At 41.4% G+C, this 16189-nt stretch overlaps 1 protein-coding gene across 2 annotated transcripts in view; it reads right to left on the bottom strand.

The window, feature by feature from the left end:
* Positions 1-15157, bottom strand: part of LOC139380800 (coiled-coil domain-containing protein 141-like) — a 34636-nt gene extending 19479 nt beyond the window's left edge. The window contains exons 1-11 of one of the 2 annotated variants that reach the window (XM_071123836.1): positions 14545-15157; positions 12074-12196; positions 9336-9527; positions 7653-7761; positions 6440-6693; positions 5910-6029; positions 5316-5522; positions 4123-4295; positions 3643-3784; positions 1821-1940; positions 637-828 (exon numbers count right to left, since the gene is read on the bottom strand). In XM_071123836.1, coding sequence (XP_070979937.1) covers positions 637-828; positions 1821-1940; positions 3643-3784; positions 4123-4295; positions 5316-5522; positions 5910-6029; positions 6440-6693; positions 7653-7761; positions 9336-9527; positions 12074-12196; positions 14545-14649 — 1737 coding nt within the window. In that variant the 5' untranslated portion in view covers positions 14650-15157. The remainder of the gene's footprint in view (positions 1-636; positions 829-1820; positions 1941-3642; positions 3785-4122; positions 4296-5315; positions 5523-5909; positions 6030-6439; positions 6694-7652; positions 7762-9335; positions 9528-12073; positions 12197-14544) is intronic. The other variant, XM_071123837.1, reaches the window with a different exon arrangement.
* Between the last annotated feature and the right edge of the window lie 1032 nt (positions 15158-16189).

The following is a 16189-nucleotide window of genomic DNA, read 5'->3' as shown; positions in this document are numbered from 1 at the left end:
AAGCTTGGTGGTAGTTGAACTAAATTCAAATCTAGTTATTGTTTTCAGTAGTTACATTTTTTTTTTTGCCATGTGGTTGTACAACTGGAACTCAACATTACTCTTCTTGCAAAAGGAAATTAAAATATGGGTAAAGAAAGCAATCGTTGACTTTCTTTTACGGCATCCGACCTGCCTGATTCTCACTTGAAACATTGTTTTTGTGTTTAATAGGCTAAATTACACATTTTGTTAACATATGATCCCAAAGTGATCTGTTCTTGCAATTTGTCATCTATGACATTTGAAATTTACATATGATAGTTTTTCATTAAGTAGTTTGAACTATATTTTTCTTATTAAGGGTAACTTTAGTCGAGCTTAACATCTTCTAGGGTTAAGTAACTGGCAGCTTGGTAAATTATATTTTCAGAGTAGCTTCCCCAACATTGCATTTCAGATTGATTTCCATTTTGTTTATTGACACATTTCAGTTAAATCACCTGTGTTTTCAACATAATATGAATGAAATACATAAAGTTTAATGTACACTACATAACTATGTAACAATATTTAGTCAGACACCACTGTACCAAACTATAGATATTTAACAACCATATCTTTCCTAAGTTTCATGAAATGATAAGAGAAAATAACCTCCTCTGCTATTCGCAAGAAGCCCACGTATGGTTGGATATTCTCGATGCGAGATGTGATGTTCCTGGTGACTGTCTTCAGCTCCTCCTCTAGAAGTGTTGCTTTGTTGGAAAACTCAGCGGCTTCAGGATACCCCAGTGTTCTCAGTTCCTTTATCAGCTCTGCCATGGCCTCTGCCTCACTGGCTGTTTGCTGAAAAACAAATGGCCAGGGTTGAGAAAACTCTATGGTAACACATACTCTATATATACACAAAAGTATGTGGACACCACTTTAAATTTGTGAGCAGCCGCACTCAAGTCTAAGATCACCATGCACAATGCCAAGTGTCGGCTGGAGTTATGTAAAGCTCGCCGCCATTGGACTCTGGAGTAGTGGAAACGTGTTCTCTGGAGTGATAAATCACACTTCACCATCTGCCAGTCTGACGGATTAATTTGGGTTTGGCGGATGCCAAGAGAATGCTACCTGCCCAAATGCATAGTGCCAACTGTAAAGTTTGGTGGATAAGGAATAATGTTCTGGGGCTATTTTTCATGGTTCGGGCTAGGCCCCTTAGCTCCAATGAAGGGAAATCTTAACACTACAGCATACAATTACATTCTAGATTATTATTTACTTCCAACTTTGTGCTAACAGCTTGGGGAAGGCCTTTTCCTGTCTCAGCATGACGATGCCCCCGTCCACAAAGCGAGGTCCATACAGAAATGGTTTGTTGAGATCGGTATGGAAGAACTTGACTGGCCTGCACAAAGCTCTGACCTCAACCCCATCGAACATCTTTGGGATGAATTGGAATTGGGATGAATTGGAACGCCTACTGTGAGCCAGGCCTAATCGCCGATTAGCAATGTTCCAAGATCTAGTTGAAAGCTTTCCCAGAAGTGGAGTGGAGGCTGTTATAGCAGCAAAGGGGGGACCAACACCATATTAATGCCCATGATTTTTGAATGAGATGTTTGACGAGCAGGTGTCCACATACTTTTGGTCATGTAGTGTGTATACTTCACTACAGTACAAGACAGGGTTAGGTCTATTTGAAAACAACATTCAGGAAGTAAACTGAGATTCCTGAATTGAAATGAAAGTGACCCAACCTTTGTATAAGAGCTGGGTAAATAAACAAAGGGGTCATACATTTGAATAAGGTTGAGTAAGTCTACAGGTGATATTCCTGACTCTACCTGTGTCTGTGAGGAGAGTTCCAGGTGTTTGTTGAGCATGTCTTCAGACTGAGAGAGCAGGGAGCCTGGCTCAGTGTTGTTGGAGAGGACACCGTTGCTGCTCTTTAGCCACACCGAGATCTGGGACAGAAACACATGACTTTTACTTTATCAGTTCCACAATTCAGTCAAATGCAGTCAACTGAAATACATGGACATTTACACACACGTGAAAGTATTAGCAGTTGATCGTAGGCTGTCAACTAGCCTTACTACACGTCTGAGAATGGGCTGTAATCTGACTTTAGATATGTTTAACTGGCCCTTTGTAGCTCAGTTGGTAAAGCATGGTGCTTGTTAACACCAGGGTAGTGGGTTCAATTCCTGGGACCATCCATGTGTAAAATGTATGCATGCATGACTGTAAGTTACTTTGGATGAATGTGCCTGTTAAATGTAATACAGTGGGGCAAAAAAGTATTTAGTCAGCCACGAATTGTGCAAGTTCTCCACTTAAAAAGATGAGAGAGGCCTGTAAATGTCATTATAGGTACACTTCAACTATGACAGACAAAATGAGAAAAAAAATTCCAGAAAATCACATTGTAGGATTTTTAATGAATTTATTTGCAAATTATGGTGGAAAATAAGTATTTGGTCAATAACAAAAGTTTATCTCAATACTTTGTTATATACCCTTTTGTTGGCAATGACAGAGGTCAAATTCATAATAATGCCTCATTCACATTAACCATAAGCACTCCGTTACATTACGGTGGATGGCATTCATTTGTATGGGGACCGTCCACAACGGAGTGGAATCACAATGCCCCTTTGCAGTTGAAGGCTTCGTTACATACTTTGAACTTTTCGAAGATGTGCGTCTTCTTCAGTCCAGTCAGAGTCGGTTGAAGAACAGGAAGTTACCAAACCACAGAAGATAAAAATATATTTTTGTTGATGGGTTTATGGGATAGATAGCAAGTCGTAACCAATTTCCCAGGTAGCCTAGTGGTTAGAGCATTGGACTTGTAACTGAAAGAGTTGCAAGATCAAATCCCCAAGGTAAAAACATGTTGTTCGGCCCCTGGACAAGGCCAGTATCCCACTGTTCCTAGGCTGTCATTGAAAATATGAATTTGTTCTTAACTGACTTGCCTAGTAAATAAAAGTAAGTTATATTATTTTAGAAGTATGTTAAAAAGAATACACACTGGCTATTAAGAACAATGAAGTACAACAAATGTATTAAAAAAAAACTTGATGTACAGCCTAATGATTATGAATGTATGCGTTCACTGCTGTCCGAGCGCCTCTCTGTCTTGGCCACTCATCTCTACCTTCGCGAATTGTCACTTTATTGTTGACCCACACTGCATTTTGGAGAGTATTCCATACATTTTCAAGTCCATTCACACATTTTTTCATGTGACTGACATGTGAAATTGATCAATTATAGTGTAATAGCCTACAGTTTTGTTGTCATCTTCGTTTTAATTATTGTGATAGTCTCATGTTTACCGGTATGGCGTATGGGCACTGTTTATTTTGGCAGCTCAAAGGCATAATATAACGTAATTCAATAAAAATATAGCTACGGGTTCGTCCCAAATGGCACCCTATTTCCTATATTGTGGGAATAGGGTGCTATAAAGGGAATAGGGTGCCATTTGGGACAAATCATAAGGCTTGTGTGTACCTTGTTGTGAAATTGTTAGGTTAGATTACTTGTTAGATATTACTGCATGGTCGGAACGAGAAACACAAGCATTTCGCTACACTCGCATTAACATCTGCTAACCATGTGTACGTGACAAATACAATTTGATTTGATTTGATTTACCTTGTCTATGAGGTCTTCACATTGGGACACCAGCTGCTGTCTCTTGGCTGCCAGTGCTTGGTGAGCATGGCACTCCTGACTTAGAGCATCAACCCGGTCTCTGACATATCCCAGCATCCTTTTCACGCCTTCTACTTGGGTACTAGAAATATAGTAAGAGGCATATCTGCTGTGAAATGCTCCATGTAGTAATCATATTATCCGCAGTCTTGATCCATCCATCTATTAATATAAAGGCCTAGTTTGAACAGACTGCATTGGATATAACAAGCATATTTGATTTCATAATACAGTGATAGCAGTGACATCTTTACTATTGAAATCACATGTTACTCAAAATCTCTGTTTTGCTACACCAGTGATAAGCAGTCTGTGGTGATTCTTGACCACAGCAGGATTTACACTTGACTAGGGTGGGGATGAGGTTTTGAGTCTGAGGACTAAGGATGTCCTAATATGGATGCCATATTCCCTCCTTACCTCTGTGGTTTGGCCTTCTGTAGTATGAGCTGCCCTCTCTGTAGAGGGTCATTGGCTGACTCTTTGATGCTTCGCAACAGGTCCTCGTGCTTTTTGGCCAACTCAGGCAACCATAGTGTCTGGGTCTTCAACCCCTTAAGTTTACTCTCAACAGTTCCCAGGACCTCAAAAGCCTGACAAAACAGGAATGAGAGGATAGGACAATATGCATTAAGTACTCATGTAAACATGATAGATGGTTCAGCAGAAGTCCTGAATAAATGTAATATTGCTCATTATAATAACAGTCACAATTCACAGTCACAAATAGTATGTCCTTGTTGTCCACTAGAGGGCACCATGTTCAAATCAAATTAATGTCACTAGTTCCCTAGTCTTTTGTAGAGTACCTCAAATACAGTTGTAAGCACTTAGTACTGCAATAATAATTACTCATCACAAATTTGTCGGGCACATGATATTACATGTATAGTAGCTACCTTGTTGGCACTGCTAAAGAAGGCTTTCCTGAAGGTGATATGTATTACAAGCCTACAGTAGCTACACTAGGTACCTGGTTGGCACTGCTAAAGAAGGCTTTCCTGAAGGTGATATGTAATACAAGCCTACAGTAGCTACACTAGGCACCTGGTTGGCACTGCTAAAGAAGGCTTTCCTGAAGGTGATATGTATTACAAGCCTACAGTAGCTACACTAGGTACCTGGTTGGCACTGCTAAAAAAAAAGAGGTCCAGGATAGGTTGTGTGAAACTGTAACGCGTTGAAAGTAGCAGAATTGTTTGCGTTGTTTTAATCTTCCTGCACAGACATGTTTGGATGGTCTGACTATATCCTACGAGTTTAGCCTCCATTTCTTTGGTATAGCGTACCTTATTGGCAGTGCTTAAGAAGGTTACAGAGACTATCTTGATGACACTGAAGGCATTTCTCTCCTGAAGGTTACATGTACACAAGCATAGATATAGAACAGTTTTATCTATAGGACCACTAATCAGCAATTGCCTTGGTGGCCCTGATAATCTATGGCCATAAGACATGTAGAGAAAGTACTGTACCTTGTTGCCACTGTTAAAGAAGCCATTGCTCTCCTGTAGGTGATATGTATAGTTACACTAGCTACCTTCTACTGCTAATGCAGCACCTACTATCCTAAGGGGGGGGGGGGGTTGTATAGTAGTTAGTTGTGTCTGTACCGTGTTAGCGCTGCTGAAGAAGGAATTGCTCTCCTGTAGCTGTGCCAGCCGGCCCATCATGAGGTTCCAGAAGTGATTGTGCAAGGCTTTGAGAGCCACACTTCTCTCAGAGACATGGCCCGTCTCAGCCTCAGCACAGCCCTCTGCTTCCCCCACATGCAGCTCTGAAGCTTGGGCTAGCAGCTTCTCCACCAACACACTCCAGTCCTGCAGAACAGGATGCAAGCATGCACACACACACACACACACACACACACACACACACACACACACACACACACACACACACACACACACACACACACACACACACACACACACACACACACACACACACACACACACACACACACACACACACACACACACACACACAGGGAATATTAGATTGGCTGTAGATCAAATATTTTTTCTATACTAAAGTCACCTAGATGTCATGCTCATGGCCCTAGTATTACAATACTCACACATTAACAGTAACATTGGACATGCCTTAATAAAAGCTTGTTATAGCTTTGTTGTTAACTGTTGAAAATATCAGTCAATCACTTGGCAAATATGTCCCAAAGTGTATTCATATTTAAAGTATCATACCTTGGCTTTCTCTTCAAACTCTTTGTATTCCTGAAGGAGCTCTTCGTTTTCTGTGAGAGCTGAGCCCAAATGATCTTTTTCAAAGTACAAGTCAGCTTTGTTTTTGAACCAGTGGGTTACCTGAATAAAATACCAGACATTATAACTGCAGTCAGGACATTACTGCATTTATACTTGGGTACTTATGTAAATGATTTCAAAGGAAGAGTTTTATGCTGCATGACTGCTCTGCCTTACACTAAGCAGTAGATAGAATATTAAACCCAGAGGCATCTGTACTTCCATCAGCTTAACACATGACCCCATATGGCTCAACAAGCCAGAAGGTATTATATATTTCTAGGTAGACCATTTGTTTCTACTCTACATGGGTGCAGGCAACTCATGATGTGTTCAGATTTCTTTTTGGCCCCACTCCCATCAAAGTTGCCCATCCCTGAGATGAGAAAAAAGTGAAAGTTTTAAGTCAAAAGGAGATTTCTGACACGGATTGATCTTAGATAGACATTTCCTGACAGTTTGTGACTCACTTCCTGTTCCTGGCGATCCCATTGGTAGATGTTAAGGATCACTTCCAGGTCAATGAGCTGCTGCTTCATGTGTTGATCCACCTGTCTCCTCCTGTCCTGCAGTATCTCCATCAGACTTTCCACCTGGCCATAGCTGCTGTCAGCCCCTCTCAACGCCTCACTCCTCTGAAGACCATCCTCAGTCTGGAACTCTCTCAGGAAGTCTAGAAGATCACGACTCTTGTTCAGAACCAACATTGACTTCTCCAGGAGGCCTGGGGAAAGAGAGAGGGAGGGGGAGGTGTCAACAACAGAGGAGAGAGAGAGCAAGAAAGCGATAGAGAAAGAGGGAGAGGTTTATTTACTATTACTTGGAGGCATTACATAGCTAGTGCCAATAGCAGCAAAAATCTGAATTATGTGATACCATTGACAAGTTTCTCATTAAAAATACTCTCTTGTTTAGAACCAGCATTGACTCCTCCAGTAGACCCGAGGGACAGATATGGGCCAGAATAAGAAAAGATGATTACATGTGCACATACAACGTCTTTGAGCAGGTGCTGGAAATGAAAACAATATGGACCAGATGAAAACCTAAGTAGTCAAAAGTTATCACCAACATACCACATGGGATCATAGATTGTAGTGTGCAGAATCTCTTTTTTCATTTGCAAAAGATACGTGCCAAAACACAAATAATTAATTAATGAATCCAGCTTTGGTCGTGTAAATACAGCCATCCAATTTGTATAGTAAGTAAGGTACTGTATCTCACACTGCAGTGTAATCTCTCATCAAATATTATCATGAGAATGAGAGTACTTGTTGTTTATATTACCGTTACGATGTAATATGATATCATGGTCCCTTTCTCCTTCAGCAGCCTCAACCAGCTAGCTTTTAGTTTATTGTGCTGTTGATATAACATGAAGCCCACTCATTCTCACATCTGACAGATATCATATCTCTTCATTACATCTCAGTGCCTTGGAGACTGAAAGGAAGGGTAAATTCATCCAATTTCAGGAACTTTAAGAGGAGAATGATTCACTCAAGTGAGAGCAGAGGTGAACTGAATGACTGTCAGGATCAGACTGAGGTTGTGTATTATCTACCAGACATTTGGAACAGTGACCCAGAAGTCATTACTCTAAGGGGATTTGCCAAAGGGAATAAATACAGAATTTCTCCAAGGGAGGCTGTACTATAGGTGTATCAACATAATACCCACCTCTCTTCATAACGCTGTGTTTCATGAGCAGTTCTTTCAGACACTCCGCATCTGCCAGCTCCTGCTCTCTGCTCTGGAACTCTTCTGCCTCGTCTATTCTGATAGCAAACTGAAGGAGGTGGAGGAAGACAGCATTAATCTATATGTATAGTTAGACAACAGTGAAGGAGGTGGAGGAAGACAGCATTAATCTATCTGTATAGTTAGACAACAGTGAAGGAGGTGGAGGAAGACAACATTAATCTATCTGTATAGTTAGACAACAGTGAAAGAGTTGGAGGAAGACAGCATTAATCTATATGTATAGTTAGACAACAGTGAAGGAGGTGGAAAAAGACAGCATTAATCTATCTGTATAGTTATACAACAGTGAAAGAGTTGGAGGAAGACAGCATTAATCTATATGTATAGTTAGACAACAGTGAAGGAGGTGGAGGAAGACAGCATTAATCTATCTGTATAGTTAGACAACAGTGAAGGAGTTGGAGGAAGACAGCATTAATCTATCTGTATAGTTAGACAACAGTGTAATTTATCCTAGAATGTGCTCTGGGTTTGCACATTTATTCATGGTGATCTCCAAAGGCATCGTACATTCACAATAGATGTAATAAAGAGGTAAAACATTGAAAAAGGAACACTGTTTGGTCAGTGATGAAACATGTAAAAGGACAGACAGTACAAACAGTTCTGCTATTTGTTTAATTCTCAGGCACATCCACAGTGAGGTTATCCAGGGGGAACCATCTGCTTCCTTTATCTTTCACACTTCCACTCATCATGTTTCATAATCATCACACCAACTCTAATGTGTCTGCTTTGTGTGGCAGCACCCAGGGTGGTCAGCCGTTAGAGCCTGGTTAAATTACAGCACATAGGCCTACAATATCACAAAACGCAACGCTCTTCTTCTGAGGCACTGTCTGTGGACTGATGGCATGGAAACTGCACCATTGTGACACAATGGCAGTAAATTCCCCTCATATCTAATTGCAGTACAAACGGACCCTTCTCAGTTACAATGTTATCTAGTGGAAAAAAACATATATCTTTATTTTCTAGTACGTAGACACAAATGCTAACAAAGCTGATAAAACAATGAGCTGTTTTCTTTTGTCTTTTGAAGCAAACTTCAGAGGAGGAAACAGACGCACTGTAACAACAAAGTAATAACAAAACAACAACACTGGATTCTGTGTTGATAGCTATCATGCCATTTCATATTTCCTCCAACAAAAAAAATAATGAAAAACAGACTTTCCATTTCAGAACAGAACTGGTTGAAATTCCACTTTCTAACAGGCTTAGTACAATGAAAACCCTTGTGGCATAGCCTACATGTACATGAACTGAAAAACAGCTCTGATCTGTTAGGGTCTATGTATGCTCCATGTGAGTTCTATGTAGCTATAGTGTAGCTATAACGGTCTGTTTATTAGCCTGGCCAATACATCAAGTGCCCCGTCAAAGAACTCTTGAGGCCAGTTGTAGCAGTGACCAGCACTTCTCTAGCAGTGAGCTCAGGGTCTATGTAGCTAGAACATCTCCTTTCTGTTAGCCTACCTACCTCAAGAGCCCCGTCAAAGAACTCTTGAGGCCAGTTGTAGCAGTGACCAGCACTTCTCTAGCAGTGAGCTCAGGGTCTATGTAGCTAGAACATCTCCTTTCTGTTAGCCTACCTACCTCAAGAGCCCTGTCGAAGAACTCTGAGGCCAGGTGTAGCAGTGACCGGCGCTTCTCTAGCAGTGAGATCATGGTTCTCCAGGCGTCGCTCAGCGAGACAGCCATGGCCTCATACACCTCCCCTTCATCTTCCTTCTCCTCTGCCGTCCTGTCTGCCTCCTCCAGCAAGGCCCACACGCCTGCCTCATGTTTCTGGAAAGAGAGAAGTCTCTAAAATATACTGTACCTAGTTCATTCAAGTATCTTCTCTGCATTATACAGGCCTCCTTTTTTGGATTTACACTCATGCTTCTGACACAGAGGAGGCATTCTGTTTAGAGCACTGCCTTATTAAAAATTGTTGCATTACCATATACTTGCATGTAAATCAACATTGTAAATGGACCGGGTTTTTTTGCAGGCTACATTCTTATTAGCACACTGCCTTACAATAGGCTGGCACCAATATGTACATATAGTGAGCTCCAAAAGTATTGGGACAGTGACCCATTTTTTGTTGTTTTTGTTCTGTACCCCATCACTTCGGATTTTATGACACAATGATTATGTGCAGACTGTCAGCTTTCATTTAAGGGTATTTTCATCCATATCGGGTGAACCATTTAGAACTTTTTGTGTCATGTCCCCCCATTTTAGGGGACCAAACGTTTTGAAACAAATTCACTTCTGTACTAAATCAGTAAAAAGTTAAGTATTTGGTCCAATATTCATAGCATGCAATGACTACATCAAGCTTGTGACTCTACACATTTGTTGGATGCATTTTCTGTTTATTTTGATTGTGTTTGAGATTATTATGTGCCCAATAGAAATGAATGGAAATTCATGAATTGTGTCACTTTGGAGTCACTTTTATTGAATACAATATGCTTCTAAACACTTCTACATTCATGTGGATCCTACCATGATTACGGATCACTCTGAATGAATCGTGAATAATGATGAATGATACATTTCCTGAGGCATATATATCATACCCACAAAACAAATTCTAACCTCCCCTGTTATTGTAATGGTGAGAGGTTAGCATGTCTTGGGGGTATGATATTTGTGCGTCTGTAACTTTATCACTCATCATTATTCATGATTCATTCAGGACTAGCCGTAATAACAGTAGCATCCACATTAATGTAGAAGTGTTTAGAAACATATTCTATTTACATGTATAATAAAAGTCTGTCTGCACGGTCACCTCATAGTTACTGTATCAATTCAAATCCAAAGTGCTGGAGTACAGAGCCAAAACAATTAAAAACAATGTGTCACTGTCCCAATACTTTTGGAGGTCACTGTATATTACACGGTCGTTGAGTACAAAACTGACATTCTCTGATGAGGACACGTTGTTTAAAAAACATACAATTACCATTATACTTGCATGTAAATCAACATTGTTAATGGAGCGATTCATTGACATTTTGTTCAATTGCACTATTGTAAGATACACATTTGAAATGTTCAAAGCCTTGCTATGTGATTTCTGCTAGTAAGCTGAATTAAAAGCCGTGGATAAACCAAGGACACGGTGCATTTGGATGCAAATCTTTCTTGGATTGTTTTTGTGATAGAACCTCTCTTTAATTAGAGGGGTTGTTCAGGGGTTTAAATCTGTAGTTACTCTGATGTCCTAATGGAAAATGACATTTTACTCATTTAGCAGACGCTCTTATCCAGAGCTACCTACAGGAGCTTAGGGGTAAGTGCCTTGCTCAAACCAGCGACATTCCGGTTGCTGGCCCAATGCTCTTAACCGCTATGCTACCGGAACGTTTACATTAATAATATCAATTGTTCACATGCTTATGCCAATAATACCATACTTGTATAAAATAAGGAGTAACATGTTCAGCACTCAAACATAACTATCTCCTGACATTAGGTGGCAACAGTAATGAATGGCCTGGATCTAAATAGCCGTTGTCTATAACAAGGCTGGGGAAAAGGCTTTGAGTGGAAATAATATAAATCAACAGGCTGTTATGAACATTCCACCTTCCACCAAGGCATTGAAAGTGACTGAAGTAGTTTCATGTTCCATCTCTGAGAAAAGAAAAGCATTGACGGTGTTTCAACGAGACAGAGTCAAACGAGGCCGGTGTTGTGCCGAAAATCTCCCACCTTCCAGAATCCCTCACGTGAACGCGCACAAACTCAATTCTTCACTGCTGCGACTTGCTTGCTAATTGAGATTTCTGATCACGACATATTAGTTATAGGAATGAAGAAGAAATACTACAACGAGAACGAGGCAGAGAATGTACATATTTTCTTTACGGCTCCTGGTGGTCTCCTGTCCCGGTACCAATCAGGCCCAACCCTGAACAGGCCTGTTCAGGATGGTATGGCCACAAGCATATTTTTTTTACCCCCATTTTCTCCCTCCCTTCTCCCTCCCTTGGCTAATCTCTGCAAGTCCTCAATGGGCTCAGGTGAAGGTCGAATCATGTGTCCTCCAAAACATGGCCGCCTACTTCTTAGCACACTGCTTGCCTAACCTGGAGGAAACACCGTTTGACTGACGACCAGAGTCAGCTTGCAGGCGCCCAGCCCTGTCACAAGAGCACAATGAGCCAAGAAAACCCTCCCCTACCAATTGTGCCCCATCCTACGGGAATCCTGGTCGGTGGGATCGAACCCCAGGCTGTAGTGGCACCTCTACACTGCGGTGCAGTGCTTTTGACCACTGCACCACCCAGGACCCCCATAGTGGTAACATCTATTTCCAATGAGAGGATTACCTTGAGTTTGATCAGGAGCTGCTCGTGTTCATGCAGTAGTTTCTTGGTTTCATCCTGGTTGCTGCCGATCTCCAACAGGTTGGGATTGGCTTCAGTCAACTGCAGCTGCACCAGTGCCTCACACTACAAAACACAGTGTTTGTTTTCTCCCTTTTGCTGTCAGTACATATTTAAGCAATACGGCACGTCGGGGGTTTTGTGGTATATGGCCAATATACCACAGCTAAGAGCTGTTCTTATGCATGAGGAGTGCTTAGATACATCCCTTAGCCATGGTATATTGGTCACATACCACAAACCCCTCATTGCTACTGGTTACCAACGTAATTAGAGCAGTAAAAATAAATGTTTTGTCATACCCGTGGTATACGGACTGATATACCACGGCTATCAGCCAATCAGCATTCAGGGCTTGAACCAACCTGTTTATAATTATTACTATACTTCAGGAGTAAACGGCCTGTCTGTATCCATTGGAACAATCTTTGATACTAAGTATCAAAGAGACTCAAAGTTAGACCAGCAGGAAGCCGAGGTCTGTTTGTGTTTCCCTGCCAAGGCCATGTAACATGTTGTTTATGATCCGACTGCGAGCAGGGCAGGTTGGTGTAATATTATACCTGTGGACACCCACATGGTCCTCCTGTGAATTTCACAGTGTGTAAACAGAGTATGGAAATATCGTCTGCAATGTGGGGCTCCTTTTCCAATATATTGTGCTGTCCCGGGAACGCAATTAGGGTATGCGTCCCAAATGGCACCATATTCCCTATATAGTGCACTACTTTTCACCAGAGCTCTATGGACCCTGTTCAAAAGTAGTGCAGTATATCGAGAATAGGGTGCCATTTGGGACACATCCCAGGACAATGTCAATCCATTAAACTGAGGTATTCCTTTAATGTAATGACTGGTACCGCTCTGGGTGACACACATTAACTTAAAGCCAAGCTTTTCGTGGAAGTGTCACCCTGACCGTAAAAAGCACCAACAGCTGTTGCTGTAGCCTATATGACAGTATTACTACATAATGCCTGTATATATTTGGAAAGGCGGTACAGTAATTGATTTGTCAATGACAACAGTGGTTGTAACAGCTACAAAGTGTTCATACTAGGCAGTGTGAGGATCACCAACAACTGTTAAACTATATTACAAGATTTATACATAGTGTCACACTCATTACAGTAGCCTGTTGTTTCAGATGTAAGGAAACTTTCTCTGAGACAATAATTCATATGTCAATGACAACGGTGGTTAGTTATGTGGTTACAGCCACAGACTGTGCATGGGCACTGTAACGCTGACGGTGCTGGAGGTGGAGATTAGGCCTATTTCCTACTCTGCATGCTTTGCCCTTTAATCATTGCATACCTTAGATTGCAGCCGTGGCAGTCACTTTAAAGGGGACTCAGGGGAACACCGTTACCATTACCCCTTTCCCCTTCACGACCAAAATTGGTCAGCAAAATTGGCGCCAGAGGATACAACAGAGGACAACAAACATATCTCTCTTAAAACAAAACATAGGCTTTTCCTTCTCTAGTAGGAATATTAAATAATACTTGAAAACAATCTCCTTTCTGTGTTTTATCATATATAATATCTTGTACATTTGAACTTTACCATGTATTTGACTGCCATGTGGGAAAAGAATAACTTAGAACAGTAAACGTGAAAAAAAAAAAGACCTACCTAATGTCAGTTGTCTTATTATCACTACTGTGGGAAAGCCCTGCCTACATGTTGAGATGTACGGCGTTAGTATGTGAGGCATTGAGATAAGGCTGCTGGTTTGGCTGGGAGCTAGTCCTACAAGCATAATGGACAACAGAGAGAGCTATTGACATCCCAGGACACTAGCTTTAACAATGTGGACTATGCAAGCTTGTGACATCATGGACAACTTTAAATGCCTTTCTCTGCTTGTGTCTCAAATGGCTATATTCCCTATATACTGTAGGCTAGCGCACTTCTTTTGATCGGACCCATAGTCATAAGTAGTGCACTATGAATGGAATAGGGTGCCATTTGGGAAAGATCCTTTAATAGCAGCAGCACTTTGGAAAGAAAGAGATCAATGGATGATCACTGTGAGGTCAGTGTCTATCAGATTCAGACAGATCCATAATCTATTTTGATAGGCACTGATTCATTACCATTCCTTGTTGTTATATAGACATAACACTATAGTAATATTAGACAACATTTCTGTTAAAAATGCTTGGAAAGATTGATCTTCTCCATCTCCATCACTGTGGAGTGAACGACCATTTCTGGCCAAAGAAGAGTTCTGAGCGGCATATATCTAAGCACTTCTATTCTGTTCAAATGAGATATCAACAAACTGAAAAATAATACATGGGTTTTATATAAGGCTTTTCAAGGACTGAAATACGCTTAAAAAGACAACTAAAGACAGCCAAAGCAACCCAAAGATATAACTGAAGAACATTTTAGGAGTTTGGTACCTTGAACACAGTAACAATAATCTGAGAATCGCCAGCCTGCACGGCGATAGTGCTGATTGTTGTTGTCGCAGCAGGTTGACCTCCAGTGTCACTTTCGTTGGACATTGTCTCCCCCGTCCAAACTTAACTTCATAAAGTATAAGATGAGCTTTACAGCCCCTACTGTCCACTCTCTTCTCTCTGGATCCTGCAAATCCTAGTCTCTGTCCTGTTCTCTCATTTCAGTCTCTGGGTGCTTCCAAACTCAACAGTCCTTCAATATTTCAGTTGAAGATAGAGTGACCAAGCAAAAAACGGCAGTCGAGAGACCCCTCTGTCCCCTCATCCAACAGGCGCAAAAAAAATCCAGTCGGAAGGTGTATGTTTCAGCAGCGGTGTTATATCCTCCTTCCACTCCCTCCAGTCCCACAGCCGAGCCACAGCACAACAGATCAGAGCCACTAGCATCAACGTACTGCCTGAAGCTCAACAAGCAGGAGACACAGAGCAGGGTGACAGGGCAGAAAACGGCTGGCCAGTGTGTTAAAAATAGAACTATCCACTAGGATTATCACACTGTGCTGTGCTGGAAGCCATTTGACACACCCCTAGTTTGGTGGCTCCGCTCCACTCTGGTCTTTCTACACAACCCTCCCCTCTCCCTGCCTGCCTCTCTCCCAGTCCCACTCGGCCCCTCTTTATCCTCTCCTGCCTCCCTCATACACAGACTAGGAATGCATGATATATCGGTGAACATATAGGAATCGGCCGATACCGATGTTGGCATTTTTAGCTAATGTCGGCCGATTCCGATATGTTCACCGATATATCGTGCATTCCTAGTCTGTGTATGAGGGAGGCATTAGCTAAAAATGCCAACATCGGTGTCGACCGATGTCTAGTTTAATGCTGATGTGCAAAACCGATGTCAAAGCTGACGTGCATACCTATACATGACGTAATGACAATCTAGAGGAAAAAGAAACACACACCTATTTAGGCGAGGTGCTGGCTAGCGGAGTGGAAAACTTGAAAATAAAGGAGAGCCGCACACTCTAAGAGCTCAGATGCAAAAATGTAATGTCCAACGCTTCGACAGGCAAGCTGTCTTCATCTGGGTATAATCACAAACACTGCAGGGTGACCCGTTTATATAGTGTCAAAAGACACACACACAGGTGTCTGTAATCATGGCCAAGTATGGCCTAATATCATTGGTTAATTCACAAATATTAAAATGACATACAACGAACAATATACAAAAAGCAAATGGTTAGCACAGATTCAATTTAGACTACATAAGTCTACAAACAATTACAACGGCAAATTCACAATAATCACAAGAATGGCTTCAGATCAAAGTCTACGTTGAGACAGAAGGGAACAAGGGTCTTTAAATTAAAGATCCAGGCAGCCTCTCATTTTAACAATAAATGATCAAGGTCACCCCCTCTCCTAGGGAGGGTGACATGCTCGATGCCAAAATAAAGCAGAGCCAAGAATAAATAGGAATATAAAGCAGAAATCGAGTGGTTTGCTTCCAAAAAGTGGGCCGCAACTGGGTAAGTCGAGTTTTTGCACCTAATGGCGCTATGATGCTCTGAGATATGTACTTTTAATTTGTGCTTTGTTTTACCCACATAATTTTTACCACAAGGACAAGTTA

The sequence above is a fragment of the Oncorhynchus clarkii genome, chromosome 22 (genome assembly GCF_045791955.1).
Source record: "Oncorhynchus clarkii lewisi isolate Uvic-CL-2024 chromosome 22, UVic_Ocla_1.0, whole genome shotgun sequence".
Classification (NCBI taxonomy): domain Eukaryota; kingdom Metazoa; phylum Chordata; class Actinopteri; order Salmoniformes; family Salmonidae; genus Oncorhynchus; species Oncorhynchus clarkii.
This window is presented reverse-complemented; position numbering and strand designations above follow the sequence as displayed.